We start from the raw sequence: 15,321 nt of genomic DNA on the forward strand, positions 1-15,321 counted from the left end.
TTATACCAGATGACAACGGCCCCTTCAAGTCTTCGGAAATGATACATCGGGAATCTGCTACCGAAATGTACAGGTGGTGCAAGGCTCGTGGGTATTACCGCCTGTACATTTCGGTAGCAGATTCCCGATGTATCATTTCTGAAGACTTGAAGGTGCCATTGTCATCTGGTATAAGAGGGTGAAGGTGGAAGTGTCGGGCCATGATTTCGAGGACAGTGTTCTGTTCTTGTTTGCTTCGAGTCTCTAATCTGCCCCCACCGGTTACACTTTCTGATCGCGATGGGCATTGGCACCCTCCGAACGAATGTGGCTTAGGACGACGGTCGCGCTTAGATCCCCAGCATATCTCCAAGTCAGGGATGAGCTTCTTGGCCTGCCCAGGTCTGTACTTTTCCTGCGTTTTTTTGTCGCCTTAGGATCGTTCATCTTCAAGCTTACCGCTCTCTTGACATGCCAATAACAAAGTTGGATCTTCGCATGAGGCCAAACAGATTCCACAGCACTGATCTCCGATTGGTCTTTGTCTATCGCGAAACAGGTCGGTTCAAATCCCCAACTTTTGAGGCGCTCGAGAAACCGGCAGAGAACATAACCAGTCGCACCAGGTTCGGCACGGCGAGGATTTTTACCAGTAGAATTCTCCCCAGGAGGTCCTGTAACCTCTACCAGCCAGTATCCAAGTGGAATTCCCGACCCATCGACTTCAGCTAGGACACAGAAAAGGTCCATACCACCATTGTTTGTTCCGTATGTCGCATCCATCACTAGCTGGGTGATGGATTCTGCGAGTTTCCGAATCGCTTCGAGAGAGTAAAAGATCAGTGCCCTAACGTTCATCCAAGGAATGCAGTCATACGCGTCCCGATATCGGTCATCTTCAGACAGGAGAATTGTGGCGGATTTCATTGGGTCAGCGTCTCGCTGCCAAAGCCCGGCATTGGCTCTCTGCCAAAGATAATAAACTTGATGTCGCGTAACATTCTCTGCCTCGGGGAAATCTTGTATTTCGCGGTAAATCTCCGCAGGCGTCTTGGTCGAGACCATTGAGGTGATCAACGCTAGCGCTTCAGGCGACAAACGAATACTCTGGTATGGCTCGTGCCACTCATGGCGGATCGACAGGGAAAGCGTTCGATTTTCGAAACATGGGCGCATGCTAAGCTTGCTTTGGCATGGAAAACGCAGCATGCGACTCGCATCTCGCCGTTTCTCTGGCGCCACTTTTGACTCGTATTTATCAACAAATTTTGCATCTTGGGAACAGTTGTATGAAAAGGTCAAAGTCTGGTGGGTTGTCGCGGTGTGTTTGAAACGAAATCCTCCCTCTTTCCAGATAATCTCAGCGAGATCCGCCATCGCCGCGTTCAGTTGTGATCTTTGGGAATCTTTTGAGCCGACACTACCGGACCCAGAATCAACTGCATTTTCGAAGATGCGGTAGGAACCGAATCTGACTGGGAGTGCGTCCAAGCTGAACGTGTAACTTGCATTCAGAGTCTCATGCTGATCCTGAAAATCGTTTGCATAAGCATGAAATGGGGTAAGCTGGGAGTCCTCCAATTACTCACGGGCCTGTTCCATTTACGGATCAACTTGATGAACTCATCCCAATCGTCAATCTGCAAAGGGGGCTTCTTGCTATTACGCTTGCACGTCTTGTTTCTCTTCCCTTGGTTGTTGAGTAGAAATTCATCAACAGGGAGAAGCTTTTTGCATATTTGGCAATAGTTCTGCTCATATCCTTGAGTGGCCATTGCGGGCGGTCAAAGGAGCAACACAATGAATGGAGAATATTGGCAGTTGAGGTTGCAGTTGAACAAGGAATGCGACAAACCAGGATGGTGGTGGGAGAACGCGTAGGAGGAATCAAAAGGGGAGGTGTAAACAGAAGCGCGCTGCTGACTAAAAACAAATCACGTGGATCAGTGATGCAAGTCACGTGAATAATCATAAATTTAGTTAAGAGGAATATGACTACTAGATAGTGGGTATCAGGTCATGTGACTAACATGAGACCCACAAAATGATTCTCGATATCCAGCTGGTCAACTCCAAGTCACGTGAGAAGCGGATCTTTATGCTCAATCTCACACAGTTTTGTTAGGCCATGGGTTTTTCCACGGAATTCTGAGATGAGGAGACTCGTTTCCTGTCAATAAGCCTCTAATCATTGCCGTCAGGGACTTGGGAAAGACTGCAGGCAAAGGATGTCAACGTAAAGACAGATAATCACGTGATACTTCAACCCTTACCCATCTGAGGACGTTAAGCCAGAAAAGGCTTAGATGTATACCAAATCTGGAATAGCGGCCCTCTGAGAATTCCAAATTAGTTACATTGCATACGAGTACTCGTACGGAGTACATACGGAGTAATAAGGACTAAACCTGATTCGAATAGTCTTCCAAACTGGGACTAGTGCCCTGTTAGAATAAAAGGACCCATTGAGTTTAGCCCAATGGAAACAACCTGATAAGCATTGTCAATCCTTAATGAGGTTTGTTTTGTTTGGTGAGCCTCGAGGAACTACGATGCTTTGCATTCAGAGGTATTGCTTTATCAACAGACTCCCAAAATAGTCCGATTCACCACGGTCAGTCGATTTGTTGACCATGCTTTCGATTGTGGTGTTGATTGCTCCCAGACATCCCACACCATGGGATCCATTCCCCCCGTTTCAAGGGGCAATTTTTCCTATGCCGTAGATAGCTTCTACGTCGAGTCCTCCAACTTTGAAGTCTACCGTCGAGCGACCGTTGACCAGGTCCGGGCGCTGTTCCAGCCCGGCCCGCAAGCACAGAAGGAAGACCAAACGGGCCACTGGTATGAAGCACAGTTGATACACTATGGGCTTCCGCCGTCCAAGAACAAGGCCGTCGCCAAGATGAGATTGCTGGATGCGCTGAATGCGGGAAAATTGGTCGTACCCAAGGAGATTGCCAAGATCGAGGCTGAGCTGAAGAAGGAGTGGAAGAAGAAGGAAAAGGAAAGCTCGAGATGCGCGCAAGCAGCCGGATGCATCTGCATCGGCGGCCACGCAGAGCGGAAAAAAGCGGAAAAGAGGTGCTGCAGATGATGGCTCAAGCCTTTCAACGAAGGGGAAAAAAAAAGGTGAAGACAGGGAACTCGGCCATTGTATCTGGAGTAGCTTCGGGGACAGCAAAGTCAAGCCCTAGAAAGGCTTCGGAAAAGAAGCCACCAGCCGACCGCTTGCCTACCACCTCCCAAACGTCGGACACGGGGCGAAAGAAGCAAACCGCATGCCGGGGAGGTGCACAGGGTCTGGGATCAAGAAGTCAAGTGGCAAAGCCGCAGCCGGCCCAGCCGACACGGCGGACAAAACAAACTGCGCGCCGGTCAGGTGGTGTTGTAGGTGGAGAAAGACCTGTCTTGACATACTACCGTAGCTACGACTCCGATGATCGCGACCGTGACTCGAGGACTGATTACGACCGGCGCGATCCCGCACCAAACGCAGACCCGCCGACTTTTGACAGTCTAGGCTTGATCAATGGATTCTATGAGATCCGCTGCCGGGACCTTGCCGAATGGGACGAGTACCCCGAGGAAGAATTCTCTCTCATCCTGGCTCTATCGGGGAAAAGCGTCTGGGGCGAATACGACTTTGGCATGTTCCACGGTATCCTCCTGTCCTGTACATGCCGGAACGGCCCTACCGGGCCTCCAACGACGAGATTCCCTTCACCTGGCGAGGCAGGGACCGCAGTGAAGGGCAGATAAGCTTCGGGCCGGACAACCGAGGATTCATCCGCTTCCTCGGCGACGGCCGCATTGAGGGCCGGATCAATGTCTACGGAGACGCCTCCTTCATCGGCTGGAGAGCCAGCGGCGATGAAACGCAGCCGCCTCGGAGCGCGGCCAGCATGAGAGAAGAGGGGTACAATGAGCGGGAGTATGACCGTGAGAATCGGACCCGATGGGTATGGTAGCCGGCAAGATGAGTTTTGAACCCGCTATTGAAGTTTGAACTTGGTGCCCGGTATCTACCTTGGTCGTGAGGTTCTTATGCAGGTTACATCGATTCTGCCGATCCTGAAGTGGTTGATCGACGATCAGTTCGGAGTCGTACTCGACCCAGAGTTCTGTTAAACCACTAATTAGTACATTTCGAGGAATCCCAAAGGTTACAGTACATAATCATGATGATAATCGTCGCTTAGCCGCTGCAGTTTGATTGGTCTTTAATGATCGACGATCTCCGTGCTGCTACTGTCGCTAGACCTTGCTACCTTACAACCGTTTCTCGGGTTTCCCCTGTCCGGCTGATCCTCTGGGCCCCTGCTCACGACGTACGCTAAACCTTAAATGGTATCTGCATTCAAGCTTAGTAGCAAAGTCCAAGAGTGGATCAAGAACCTCTTTTGCGGCCTTGCCATTGCGACGTTGTGCCACGATCAAGCAGGACGACGTCAAGACAACGAAATTCAGCCCTCCAAAAGAAAAAAAAAAAATTCGAAGCTTGGAGGAGAATGGGCGAGGCGCCTTTGACTGATCGGGGGGCCATTGACTATCCCACCGCAGAGCCATTGGAGACGCGAACAAAAGTAGTAGTTCTTGTGACAGGGGCAAATGCGTTCGTAACCTTTCTCCCTCCCCCCTGCCCAAGAACTGCTAGTACTTGGAGAAACTGACGGGGAGGATTGGTCTACCAGTGGCCTCGGCTTTGCAACATGCTGCCGCCTGATCGACGACTTTTTGTCACAACATCATTCCGACTCGGAGCGTCGGCTAACCATTGTCTTTACGACGCGCCGTAGCCGACAAGCGTCTGCGGCCACAGAGGCTCAGATACGACGACATGCGGACCGGCACGGGGCTGCGGCGTCGGCACGGATCGAGCTCATCGCCGAGACGGTTGATCTGCAGAACCTGCACGCGGTGCGGGCGCTGGCGCGACGGTTGGATCGCGACCTACCCAAGCTTGATGCGGTGATTCTCAACGCGGGGATCGGTGGCTGGGATGGCCTGAACTGGCCGTTGACGATTTGGAAGGTGTTGACGGATGTGGTCCATTCGACGACGTGGCCGTGCTTTAAGATCGGAACGGTGGGCCAGGTGACGGCCCGGCAGACAAACTTGAGCTTAGAAAAGGAGGAAAAAGGAGAGCCGCCGCTGGGGGCGGTGTTTTGCGCAAATGTCTTTGGGCATTACTTGTTGGCGCATTTGGTTAATCCTCTTCTGCGCCGCGGACGGAGGGAGGGCAGCGAGCCCGGGAGGATCATCTGGGTGGGTAGCCTCGAGGCGACGCCGGCGTTCTACGATCCGGATGATATCCAGGGCCTGCGCAATGATCGCGCGTACGAGAGTTCGAAGCAGTTAACGGATTTGTTGGCCCTGACGTCTGATCTGCCCTGCGCCGCGCCGTATGTGGAGCGATTCCTTCCTGAACGTCCCTCTTCCGACAACGGTGGTCAGAAGGACGACTCCCCACGCCCCGCCATCTATGTCACTCATCCGGGCATCTGCGGCACGAGCATTGTCCCGCTGATTCTGCCGCTTGTCTACGCTATGATGGCGGCGTTCTACCTCGCACGCTGGCTTGGTTCTCCCTGGCATACCATTTCCGCGTATATGGGCGCCGCGGCGCCGGCGTGGGTGGCACTCAGTCCGCAGTCGACGCTGGACGCCGCAGAGGCGCCATATCGGCAGCGCGGCGGCGGGCGCGTCAAATGGGGGTCGAGCGCAACGCGCTGGCTCGGTAAGAACCGGGTCATCAGCACGGAGGTCGAAGGCTGGGGCCATGGCGGGGTAGTTGGATCCCCGTTCCTGAAACAAGACGCGCAGTTGCGGCGGAAGCGCGGGTTGAAATTCAGCACGGAGGATGATCGTCATCAATTCGAGGCCCTGGGCTGTCGGGCCTGGAAAGAGATGGAGGAGCTGAGGGAGCAATGGGAGCGGATTCTGGATCAGGATGAACGGGAAAGATAAAAAGTCTCAGTTTTTGTTTTCTCGTGTCAATTTCTTGCATTATACCCGTCATATAGATTTTTAATCATTACCAATGTGCGAGTAAATAATTCCGGGGTTTGAAGGCATCACGTTCGACTCTATATTTGATTTGAAACTCCGTACGCAATGTGACCGACAAACAGAATCAGACCCGCTCATACATGACACTGGACCAACAGGACATGAGGCAAAAGGGGAAGACCAAAGCGGAGATTAAATCGTGACATTGAAAAGGCATGAACGGGGGGGGGAAGGGGAGCAATTAGGTAATAACTCTGGATTAGTTGTTCAAGGTCATCGACCTTACATGATAATTGTTGGCGCTGAAAAGAAGAAAAAAAAAAAAAAAGTTAGCATCCCGACTGTCAATGGATCGAAAAGATTGGCTTACTGTCAATGTTCTGCTTGATACTCTTGTGCGGCAGGATGGAACCCCCATTGACGTAGACCTCGTCGGCAACGGTCACGTCGTCGCCCAGCACGGTAACGTTCTCGAGGCGCGCCCAGCGGCCGACCGTGCTGTTCCAGCCGACAATGCTCGACCGGACCAGCGCGTGGTCCTTGACCTTGCTGTTCTCGAGCAGCACGCAGCGCTGCAGACGCACGCCGTCGCCGACAACGACGTTGGGGCCAATGACCACGTTGGGCCCGATGCGGCAGTTCTTCCCGATCTTTGCGCTCGGGTCGACCATCACGTTGCCGCCGTACACGTACGACTCCGTGGACAGCGCGCTGGGGTTGTGCTTCGCCAGCGAGGACAGGTACAGGCAGGTGCCGCTCAAGAAGTCCTTGGGCTGCCCGACGTCCATCCAGAAGCCTTCCAGGTCGAACGAGTGCAGCTGCCCGTCCTTGCAGATGGCCGGGAAGGTCTCCTGCTCAATCGAGGTGGGCCGCAGCTCAATGCGCCGCAGCACGCTCGGGTTCAGAATGTAGATGCCCGCGTTGATCCGGTTGCCGACGAACTCGACGGGCTTCTCGACGAACCGGTCAATCTTCGACGGATGGTTCGGCTTGTGCACCACCACACCGTACTTGGACGGCTCCTCGACCTTGGTCACCACGATGGTGCCCTCATCGCCATGCGACTTATGGAATTCGGCCAGCTGTTTGAACGGGTATTCGCAGATCACGTCCGAGTTGAGCACGAAGAATGGCGAGTCGTCCTTGGCAAGAATCTTCTCGGCCAGCTTCAACGGGCCGGCGGTCCCGAGGGGTTCCGACTCGATCGAGAATTCAATCTTGACATTGTATTGCGCCTCGTACTATTAATCACAGGTTAGCCATTGACCCTGGGTCGAATTCCTGGGACATGCCTTCTTCAATGTCGACACCATCACATCAGGTCGGTAGTTCACCGCCAGCACAATATCCGTCACGCCGGCGGCCGCCAGGCTCTCGACCTGGTGCAGGATCATGGGCCGGTTGGCGAACTCGACGAGGGGCTTCGGCTGCGTAAAAGTCTGTCGCGCGGGAGGGGATCAGCGATTGCACCGACAGGGATCTTCTCCCTCAGTGACACTTACGAGAGGCCGTAGGCGGGTGCCATACCCGCCGACAAGAATAATGGCTGTTCCTCGTCAGTCTCTTTGTCTCCCCTTGTCGCAACCGTGTGAGCTTACCCTTCATGGTGACGAGATTATCAGTGGCTCAACCGAAGCAAGATAAGTACTGCGATTGTTGAAGTCCGCAATGAGAGCGCAATGCACCCGATGTCGGCAACAATGAACGATTATTTGAAAGAAAAGATCTCACCACGAGATCATTCCACTGAACAGACAGGGGTTCACTCTGGACTTCTACCTAATTGCTCGTCTGTTACGAGTACTGTTGAAGCTCTCTGTTTTAGGGGCGTTTGGGGGCTGGACCACGCCCAGGGCCGCAAAGAGCTTCAGGTCCGTCATGGGTCTAATGGGCCATTAGGGGCTTTCGGAGGCCCTTCAGTGGCCCCTGACAGAGGCCACGCCATCCTGATCCGGCAGTCAAATAGCCCAATTGGCCAATCAGAGAATCCATGTGCCCCCAGGCAAAAATAGAACGTGTCTTAGATCAGCAGGTCAGGTGATCTTCAAGGTGGGGGTGAAATTGTGACGCGTGTTCAATCCGCATCCGGCTGAGGAAGGAAACACATCAGATTATCCTAACCTATGGCTAGTCAAGTACAAGTATACTTCTCCGTAATAATTGACGAACCAAATGGCAAACATTCGAACTTGGAAACCGCTACTCTTGCGTGTCCGGTGGAAGCGGTAGGGTGCAATCACCTCGATGTACGACGGGAGCAACAAAAGCAACCAGCCACTCCCGCACACGTCGGACTTTCTTCAATATAGGAGACTCATCGCGCGCAGCGAGAATCGCGTCAAGTGAGTACATCCCTTCCGCATCCGTGGCGTCCAGCGCGTGCCGGTGCAGCAGGTCGATTTTGGTGAGATCTCGACGCAGGCTCTGACCGTATACTCGACCTCGGAATGCACGAAGCGCAACCGTCCGAAGAAATACAATATCACGCGGTCGTAGACTAGAGAGTTTGCGCCGAAGCATTTCCGCATGCTGCGCGGCCATGGTGCCGGGCTTGACGGACAGTGGGAGCCAGAATGTCACCCCAAACCCAGTGCGAGTCTCATCGGCCACGACGAGCTCGATCATATCCAGTTCCTGCTGGAAAATCCGGCTGGTGATTCGTCGCGGCCCACGAACCTCCAACACCGCCACGATCAAATGTGTGGTCATGACTTGGGGAATGATGGAGTTCAAGTACGCCGCGCTAGGTATATCTCTCAAGTCATATACTTTCTCCTTGAATGAGGAGGGAAAGCTGGAGGCAGGAGTTTGGCCATCAGGCTGTACTCGTACTTGACTGGCATTGATTGCAACGCTTTCATCAAAAAAGGTGCTGTCGTCCTCTGACTCCGTAAGGGAAATCTCTGTAGTCTCATTGACGGAGAAGGAATGATCGTAGATATGCGACAAGATGCCAGCGGCATCCTGCGGTGCCGGGGCCAGGGCCAGTGTGTTGAGGAACTGCGCATCTTTCTCTGGCTGAGCCTCAGGCCGCTGCCGCTGACGAGGAGTCAGGATCCTCCACTTGACTGAGGGACCATTTTCCCCGCACTCGACACGTTCATCTCCTTCAAACGGTAAAATGGCATGCTGCAGTAGCTGTGTCTCGTCCCAGTCCAGCCGGGAAGAAGATGCGCCTATCAAAAAGATCCTCCGAGGCATGTTCAAAGCAAGAAAAATAAACCTCCTGCTCACCTCGCGCCCAACACGTGGTTCTTTCGGGTCACATGACCCGCCGGAACTTACCGATTGGCCAGCAGCTATCGATCAATATAGTAATTACGCGTAATTAATATTCCAACTCCGGTAAGCCTACGGGACCGCATTCAAACCCAAGTGGCAAATCGCTTCCCCGAACCTCCAAATTTGCCGCCGCATCGGAGCCAGTTCTGATCGAACCACCAAACCTCATCCTCTTCTCAATCTCTCTCCCTGCCGCTCTTTTCCTTTTCCCAATCTTCTTTCTGTGTCCTTTCGCTAGTTTGTTTGAAGTTATTTCTGCTCGTTCTCGACCTGACTGAGTCCCCGCCGGGTGCTGCGGCCAGGTGCCGCCAAATTTCACATGGCATCTCCAGTTCTGACCAGCGTTCCGGTAAGTCTCGCGCATTGCAATCCCGCCTTGACACCGATGACTGATCGTGGTTTATGTGCTCAGAGCTGGCAAGCCGCCACGTCCGATGTCTGGCCGAGGGTGTCGAATGTCGTGAATATCCCATGGAAGCGCATCGAACAGGCAGCAGGATCGACGCATTCCGGACTGTCGCGAGGTGAAAGCGCGGGGCCTGATGCGCCAGCCGCGTTTGCGCGCCACATCCGTCGAGAGAGGCGAAGTGATCGCTCAGTCAAGAGCCGACCTGTTGAACTACCAGACATGCTGAAGTCAGGTCCGGTGGTGGAACAACTTAAGAAGGACCTAGCTTCCGGATCCCCACGAACGTCAGCCGTGATGACGCTCAGTTCAGGTATGTTATTTTTATTCTCAAAGTCATTCTAGCAAGGATAATGCTAACGTTTTCAGTCCTCGGGCAAAACACGTTGCGCACCGCGCAGCTTGCCCTGCGCACGGCTCGACCTGCGCCCTCCGTCCGCCTCTACTCGTCATTGTCGTCACCGCACCTTCGCAGACCGTCACGAGTACACGGAATGTCTCAACTCCAGCAACAACGATACATCTTCGGAGGACCCTCTCAAAATCTGCTGGCGCAGAAGGAGCAGACCGCCAACAACAATCCAGGCAGTGCGTCGGCGCAGAATGCCTTCTATCAGGCCCTTCTCCGAGCCAACATGCCTGCTATCATTGTGGAGCGTCACCGCACAGGACGGTTTGCCAGCAACGCAACGACGGAGAGCATTTACCAAAAGGCACTGCAGCGCCTGGGGGGCGATTCTGCAGCGCAAGGTTCTGTGACTCAGGGCGCCCAAAATCTCACGCCCGAGCAATTACAAGCCGTCGGCCAGGCCGTTGCCGCTCACACGCAAGGTGGCCAAGGCGGGATGGCCCTCAAGCAGACCGGCACCGGGGCGAAGGACTCGCCCTTGTACGTCGTTGTGGAGGAGAGTCTCGGTAGTTCCGTGTTTCGATGGGTCAAGTTCTTGCTGTACTTTGCCTTCTTCACCTACGTGTCACTCGTTTTGGTGACGGTCCTGGTGGAAACTGCTGGAATGCTGAAGAACGTCCGCGGTACGCAGGCGAACGAAGCGACCCCGCAGCAACAAAAGGTGCGGTTCAGCGACGTTCACGGCTGCGATGAGGCCAAGGAAGAGCTGCAGGAGCTGGTTGAGTTCCTGTTGAACCCCGAACGGTTCTCTGCGCTGGGTGGCAAGTTGCCCAAGGGCGTGCTCTTGGTCGGCCCTCCTGGTACGGGAAAGACATTGCTGGCCCGGGCTGTGGCCGGGGAAGCCGGCGTCCCGTTCTTCTACATGTCTGGATCCGAGTTTGATGAGGTGTACGTGGGTGTCGGTGCCAAGCGCGTTCGCGATCTCTTTGCGCAGGCGCGTGCCAAGGCTCCTTCCATCATTTTCATCGATGAGCTGGATGCCATCGGCGCCAAACGAAATGAGCGGGATGCAGCCTACGTCAAGCAAACGCTGAACCAGCTGCTGACGGAACTGGATGGATTCTCGCAGTCTAGCGGGGTCATCATTCTGGCAGCCACCAACTACCCGCAGCTGCTGGACAAGGCTCTGACGCGACCCGGCCGCTTTGACCGTCGAGTGGTTGTCAGCCTTCCGGACGTCCGTGGCCGCATGGAGATTTTGAAACACCACATGAAGAACGTACAAGTCAGCCCCGACGTGGACGTTGCCGTAATCGCGCGTGGAACTCCAGGGTTCTCCGGCGCTGATCTCGAGAACCTGGTCAACCAGGCCGCAATCCATGCCAGCCGCAACCGGAAGAACAAGGTTGGGCCAAAGGATTTCGACTGGGCCAAGGACAAGATCATGATGGGAGCCGAGGCGCGCAGCCGGATCATCCAGGAGAAGGACAAGCTGTTGACGGCCTACCACGAGGCCGGCCATGCCCTTGTTGCGTACTTCTCCCCGGCCGCCACGCCGCTGTACAAGATCACGATTGTTCCTCGCGGGATGGCGCTGGGTGTCACTCACTTCCTGCCGGAGATGGACATGGTGTCGCGGAATTACACGGAATATCTGTCGGATATTGACGTGTCGATGGGTGGCAAAGCGGCCGAGGAGCTGGTGTACGGCCCAGACAAGGTGACCAGCGGCATCTCAGCGGTATGTCATGATTCTTTCTTTGAGCCAAATATGTTGTGAGCATTACTGACTCGAACTTCCCAGGACATCCAACAAGCAACCGAAACGGCGTTCCAGCTGGTGACGCGGTTTGGATATTCCAAGAAACTCGGAAACGTGGACCTGCAGACGAACTACGACAGTTTGTCGTCGGAAACCAAGCAAGAGATCGAGGCTGAGGTGCGCCGGTTGGTGGAGGAGGCGCGCGATCGGGCGACCAAGATTCTGACGGAGAGGCGGACGGAATTGGAGCTGCTGACCAAGGCGCTGATGGAGTACGAGACGCTTACGAAGGAGGAGATGGAAAAAGTGATCCGGGGTGAGAAGCTCGACAAGCTCGAATCGGAGTCCTCATCGTCGCCGGCGCCACTCCAGCTGCCCGAGGCCCTGCAGGCGGCGCCGGGCCTGAACCATCAGTCGAGTCAAGCCGCGTCTCCGCCGGCGGCCGCGGAGTGAACGTGCGTGCCGCTTTGGAGGTCTGCCATGCTTCGAAGGGCTTGCGTTTTCCTGTTGCATCCTGATCTCGAATTTAAGTTTGAGCATGAACTATTTAGTCTCTACTAGTCCATAGGATTCTATGTACAGTTTTCCGCGTGCATACATGTCAACCAATGCCATCGCATGTAGCCCTTATATCACACTCTTTCTTTCCTAGTCCCAAAGAGTTGGTCAATGGGAAAGTATTCTTTGGCCAGTCCGGTATCATTAACCCAGACGTAAGAACGGAGACAGCGGGTCCAAGGCCAGATCCATCCCACCAGTGACGGATTGACAAGCTACTCTCGGTCAAATTACTTGCATAAACATTATTCTCTCGCCCGCTCAGAGTTTAAAAATCCTGGACCCATCGAAGTAGCCGGAACACTGACTTGGGAGTTCCTGCGCATAATAGGCCGGTCGAGGGAGGAGTTAGTCCCATAGGTAGCGGTACATAGTACTACTGAAACAGAAACTCGGGGAACGAAGGGGAAAAAGAGTCCAGACCCGAGTAAATAGCGAAAAAAAACAAAAATGACGATCGAATCGTTCCTCGCAGGACTGTGCAGATCTTGCGACGGGTTACGCAATGATTCGCTACTACGACCCCCTTTTTGACCGGGGAGAAGGGGGGAAGGACCTAGACCCGCGGATTAAAAGTCGGCTGGGGGGTCCAGTTGAGTGCATGCTGACCAGGTCATGGGCAAAAGAGAAAAGAAAAAAGAGGGGAGGGGGAGGGAATGAGGGCTTGCCAACACTTGAACAGGTAGTATACACGCAAGTACAGTATGCCAGAGTATTCCATGTACTGTACTTGGTAGGTTCATCACATTCTTGAACATGGTGTTGATCTGTGTCATATGGACAAGGGCGTGACGTCGGTTATATGTACGAGTATGCTGTTTATACTATATAGAGCAGCTGAGCAGGGCCACCTTGGAGGTTTAAATGCATGGATCTCTCTGGATGTATCTGGATCTAGTTTGCTGGCTTGACAAGTCATGGCATTTTGCCAAACTGATCTGATTTTTTTTTCCCTTTTTCTTTTTGCCCTGGAAGATTTATTTAAGCCTGACAGACTTGAAGTACTACTGTTGAGTACGCAGAGAACCTCCCAACTCTTGGAAGGGAGCTTCGAATGCTGAGATACCAATGGAAAGTGAATGCCACCCTTCTCCATTTCCAGTCCTTAAATCCTTCTATTCTCTTGGATCTAATCCTTCCTGCTCGTGATTGACCGAAAGGAACAAAGAAAAAGCAAACAAAATGTGTGACCATGTCCAAGTCAACTATCGATGTGGTCATCGTCGCTATCTCGTCGTGGCTTGGTGTGAGGTCTACGCCCAGACCGGCAAGACATGCCCATTGAATGTCGTGAGCATGTACGTCATGGCATTATTTCTACCTTTCTGTAGCAATCAGAATCTGACAGTGGGCGGTACTCTCCAGAGAAGATCGAATTGATGAAGACTGCGGTTTGTCCCTTTTAGTTATATAACTACTAAGTTATACAAGTTATTCTTGTTATATCAATTCGTCAGGTTATCATTCGGCAGCCATCTAACATGATTGACAACAATCAGGAAACTGCAAAGGGTAACCTGAAACTACTGCGAGGTTCGCGCAGAACCTAGCTACCCTTTTTTATGTTCTTTTCTCGAGACGTTGCTTTCTCTCTTTTCTTCTCCCCTTGGGTGAGGAGTACTACTATTATTCATGGCATTGCGACGGCGTTTATGGATCAAAACGCGGGGATATCGAGGAGGTTGATTGCATAATCCATCATGAGTTGGGGATGGGGTTCATTTGTTGACAATTGTGTTTTTGTTTTTTTTTTTTTTTTTTTTTTTTTTTTTTTTTTTTTTTGTAGTTTTTGTTCTTTGCTTCTTGCGTTGTCTTAATCAAATGGTTGAACTTGTTCAGTCGGATTGAAGTCAATTAATTGCACGTCAACCGAAGATCCCGACAACTCGAAGAAACCCCACAGAGGCAAAAGACAGGCTTTTCTTCGTCGATCAGTAGTTCCAGCAACTCAAAGGACAAATCAGTCTTCACTTTGTCGTCTTGGTTGGCCTGCTGACTTCTGGTGTATGTACCGTACTCATCGGCCAGGCCAGTCGTTGCGTCCTCGCGCGGATAGTATTCCGGACTCCAAGCTCATCTCCACCTTGATACGTAGCAATCCGAGAATCGAATCATTTCAAAGAACCCTATTCCGACCACGACCAATCAAGACTTGAATCAATCGGACCGAAAAAATAGCCAGCATTCAACCAGAAATGACCGAGCATCGCTCTTTCATTCAGTTTTGAAAATTGAAAGCGCTTGATTGCATTGAACCGACTCGTAGTGGTTGATGACTGGGCTGGATGCTTTTTCCACGGAGACGTATGCACGCGCTTAGTTGGTACCCTAGCTGCCAATTGGCGACCAGGAAGGCCATGGACGATGCTGCGAGCTTGCACCAATGTCCTCCTCATGCATCATGCATGATGCATGCGGGCACAAGCCAACGGGTCGCTGTACTCCGGACCGGAGGAACCGATTTCTTTACTCGGGTCCGATCCGTCCAGGGCTTTTTGTCTCTGCCCTTTCAGTCAAGACAATGTGCTTCGATAGCACCAGAAAAGACTCCAAGTTACTGCTCTTCATTGTCAGGGTACAAAAGAGAAATTCCCGCTTCAAGATCTAATACATGAAACTAGTACCACCCATGTTCATTCCCTTGTCAACCGGATTCAAACTCGCGTCATATTCTCGCTCTAGACCACCTTATGCATAGCACTACAATACTTAGTCGTAGCCAACTGCATGTTCCGGCTCGCTTGTCGTGGTCTCGGCGTCGTCCGTCTCATTGGATCCTCGTTCAAGCAGCCTTTTTTCCATCACCTACGTACCAATCTGCAAAAGCCCGGCCTTTTATATTTTTTTTGTTGGCATTCCACTTCCGGTATTGTTCTTCAAAGATGTTCACGCGTTCTTTTTCTTCTTACTCTCTTGAGTTCTTTGGCTGGCAGCGGCCTCGATGTCACAAGGACCATGAGGAGTGGGACTGTC

The 15,321-nt window shown here is 52.8% G+C and overlaps 5 protein-coding genes across 5 annotated transcripts in view; 2 read left to right on the forward strand and 3 right to left on the reverse strand.

Moving 5' to 3' along the window:
- The window catches only part of VTN31DRAFT_6009 (uncharacterized protein), a gene marked incomplete at both ends in the record, with an annotated part of 2,241 nt that extends 487 nt beyond the window's left edge, over positions 1-1,754 (reverse strand). Inside the window, 2 exons of the mRNA XM_069406572.1 lie at positions 732-1,509; positions 1,569-1,754. Coding sequence (XP_069259091.1) covers positions 732-1,509; positions 1,569-1,754 — 964 coding nt within the window. The remainder of the gene's footprint in view (positions 1-731; positions 1,510-1,568) is intronic.
- Positions 1,755-4,490: 2,736 nt separating this feature from the next.
- Positions 4,491-5,949, forward strand: VTN31DRAFT_6010 (uncharacterized protein; the record flags this gene model as incomplete). Its single annotated transcript, XM_069406574.1, has 2 exons — positions 4,491-4,594; positions 4,674-5,949. 2 exons carry the CDS (start codon positions 4,491-4,493, stop codon positions 5,947-5,949), a joined length of 1,380 nt encoding a protein of 459 aa, XP_069259092.1.
- A 324-nt stretch (positions 5,950-6,273) lies between these two features.
- Positions 6,274-7,596, reverse strand: VTN31DRAFT_6011 (uncharacterized protein; the record flags this gene model as incomplete). The annotated part of the gene is made up of 5 exons (XM_069406575.1): positions 6,274-6,293; positions 6,362-7,232; positions 7,284-7,430; positions 7,494-7,537; positions 7,590-7,596. 5 exons carry the CDS (start codon positions 7,594-7,596, stop codon positions 6,274-6,276), a joined length of 1,089 nt encoding a protein of 362 aa, XP_069259093.1.
- A 594-nt stretch (positions 7,597-8,190) lies between these two features.
- VTN31DRAFT_6012 (uncharacterized protein) lies at positions 8,191-9,192 on the reverse strand (the record flags this gene model as incomplete). The annotated part of the gene is made up of 1 exon (XM_069406576.1): positions 8,191-9,192. One exon carries the CDS (start codon positions 9,190-9,192, stop codon positions 8,191-8,193), a length of 1,002 nt encoding a protein of 333 aa, XP_069259094.1.
- Positions 9,193-9,592: 400 nt separating this feature from the next.
- VTN31DRAFT_6013 (uncharacterized protein) lies at positions 9,593-12,243 on the forward strand (the record flags this gene model as incomplete). The annotated part of the gene is made up of 4 exons (XM_069406577.1): positions 9,593-9,622; positions 9,686-9,992; positions 10,049-11,769; positions 11,833-12,243. The coding sequence occupies 4 exons, from the start codon at positions 9,593-9,595 to the stop codon at positions 12,241-12,243; spliced, it is 2,469 nt and encodes an 822-aa protein (XP_069259095.1).
- Between the last annotated feature and the right edge of the window lie 3,078 nt (positions 12,244-15,321).

Source organism: Thermomyces dupontii (genome assembly GCF_041956625.1).
Source record: "Thermomyces dupontii strain NRRL 2155 unplaced genomic scaffold VTN31scaffold_6, whole genome shotgun sequence".
Lineage (NCBI taxonomy): Eukaryota > Fungi > Ascomycota > Eurotiomycetes > Eurotiales > Trichocomaceae > Thermomyces > Thermomyces dupontii.